We start from the raw sequence: 2,223 nt of genomic DNA on the forward strand, positions 1-2,223 counted from the left end.
ACAAATACACAGAGCAGCTGGTTTGCAAGCAGCAGCTAGGTAAAGCCTGATTCAAAAAGGATTTTTCTCTTAAAATAGCTTTATCTGGAGACAGCAGGCTGAGACATTAGATTAGAACAAATTGTAACTGGCCAACGTTCCATCTGCAGAGACCGAGATTCAAACTGGGTTCTGATCAGAAGTGAAAATAACTTTATAAAGAACATCAGTGGTTATTTTTGTCCCTTAAGCTGCGGTGCAGTGTGGTAGCATTTGTTTTGCAGAAGGATCGAGATTGGAAGGGCACATTTTTCTACGTTTCCATATTTTACTACACCAAAGGCTGATATAAAAATTGGCTGATATAAAATGGTACCTATTTGAGCATTGGATCTTCGTGTTACTGATACTGTTTAAAAGCTAGCTGAGATTTGTTTTCTTGAATTTCACTGTGGAAACATCGATAAACTAACTAGTAAATGAAACATGTTCCTTTTCACCAGAAGGCTGCTGCTCTAAGTGCATGGTATCGCCTGAACTTAGTTCCAATATGCGATTTTCAAGAATTAAGAAAGAAAGGGCTAGAAGAGAAGGAGTCAATTCCATCAGAGAAGGCTGGCTCCTGTCATTCTAGAGCAGTGCTCACTGACCCTTTCTCAGTGTTGCTGAGCTCCTGATCCATCTTAATTCAAGTAGACTCTGTAAGATGAGGATCACTACCGTATGGTGCTCGGAGAAGTTAAGAAAGTGGAATGACCTCAGACTCCTCATCCTTCAGGTGTATGACCTGAGTAATACCTGGGTCTGTTTTACTTGTAAATAATTCCATCTGCTAATTTCACCTCCTTTTGCTTGTACTAGTCTGCAAAAATACTTTGGCATGGCCTTTTGCTTCCTTCTGGAGCTGGTTCTCTGGGAAGTTATCCGACAGCTTTTTCTACAGTATGGGATATTTTTAAAGGTGCTGAGTACTTTCTCGACCACTTTGGTCTCAGATCCTGACAATGATAAGAGCACAGCCACCAGTGATGGACCTTGTGATAGTTACTCTTACTGCTTCATATCTGTTCCTATTATGTTCAGATGAAAAAAAAAAAAAGGTGAAAAATAATATGCAGCCAGAACCCTCATATGTTCTGACTTCAACATTCACTGTTTTGTCTAATCTTTCCACCGTGAAGACCTGAAACCTTTGCTTTAATTGCATTGATTCCTAGATTCCTTGTATATTATATTCATTCTCTTTCTTCTTTTCTTTTTACATACTAAATGAAGAGCTGTGGCACAGAAGAACCCTTCACTCCAGTACTATGCAGGTGTGGGAGTTAATGCTTATGTCTCTGTGCACCTCTCCTTCCTACCTGAGGCAGAGAGACGCAACACCCGAGCTGTGGCTCGTTCTTTCTGCCCAGAGTTCGAGCACCATGTAGAGTTTCCTTGTAACCTCGTCATTCAGAAAAGTAGTGGAGAGGCCTCTTGTCTGGGGGAAGTCTTGCAGTCTGCCAATATCGTCTTCTCTATCTACCATCAGAGCACCAAGTCAGGTAAGGAGGACAAGTGATTACAATGACTGAATGCTGTTGCAGGATGATCCAGTCCCCTCAATTTTTAGTTTAGAAGAGAGACCATTCTGTGCAGTTGCTAATAGATGTAATTACCTAAACTGTCCTCAGAGAAGGCTTTGGGAGATACTGTTCCCCTTGTGCAAAGACTTAAGGTTTCTAAGACTCCAGGTAGAATCACAGAACCATTTAATTTGGAAAAAATCTTTAAGATCATCAAGTCCAACAGTTAACCTAGCACTGCCAAGTCCTCCACTAAACCATGTCCCTAAGCACCACATCTATACTAAGTCTTTTAAATACTTCCAGGGATGGTGACTCAACCACTTCCCTGGGCAGCCTGTTCCAGTGCTTGACAACCCTTTAGGTGAAGAAATTTTTCCTAATATCCAACCTAAACCTCCCCTGGCGCAACTTGAGGCCATTTCCTCTCATCCTATCGCTTGTTACTTGGGAGAAGAGACCGATCCCCCCCTCGCTACAGCCTCCTTTCAGGTGGTTGTAGAGAGCCATGAGGTCTCCCCTCAGCCTCCTTTTCTCCAGGCTAAACAACCCCAGCTCCCTCAGCCGCTCCTCAGCAGACTTGTTCTCCAGACCCCTCACCAGCCTCGTTGCCCTTCTCTGGACACGCTCCAGCACCTCGACGTCCTTCTTGTAGTGAGGGGCCCAAAACTGAACACAG

General features: G+C 43.2%; 1 protein-coding gene across 1 annotated transcript in view; it reads left to right on the forward strand.

Moving 5' to 3' along the window:
* Positions 1 to 2,223, forward strand: part of C2CD3 (C2 calcium-dependent domain containing 3) — a 51,394-nt gene that overhangs the window by 21,673 nt on the left and 27,498 nt on the right. Inside the window, 2 exon segments of the mRNA XM_009329039.1 lie at positions 1 to 39; positions 1,255 to 1,523. The exon segment at positions 1 to 39 is cut by the window's left edge and continues 37 nt beyond it. Of these exon segments, the coding sequence (XP_009327314.1) occupies positions 1 to 39; positions 1,255 to 1,523 (308 nt within the window).

The sequence above is a fragment of the Pygoscelis adeliae genome, unplaced genomic scaffold, assembly GCF_000699105.1.
Source record: "Pygoscelis adeliae isolate BGI_AS28 unplaced genomic scaffold, ASM69910v1 Scaffold297, whole genome shotgun sequence".
NCBI lineage: Eukaryota > Metazoa > Chordata > Aves > Sphenisciformes > Spheniscidae > Pygoscelis > Pygoscelis adeliae.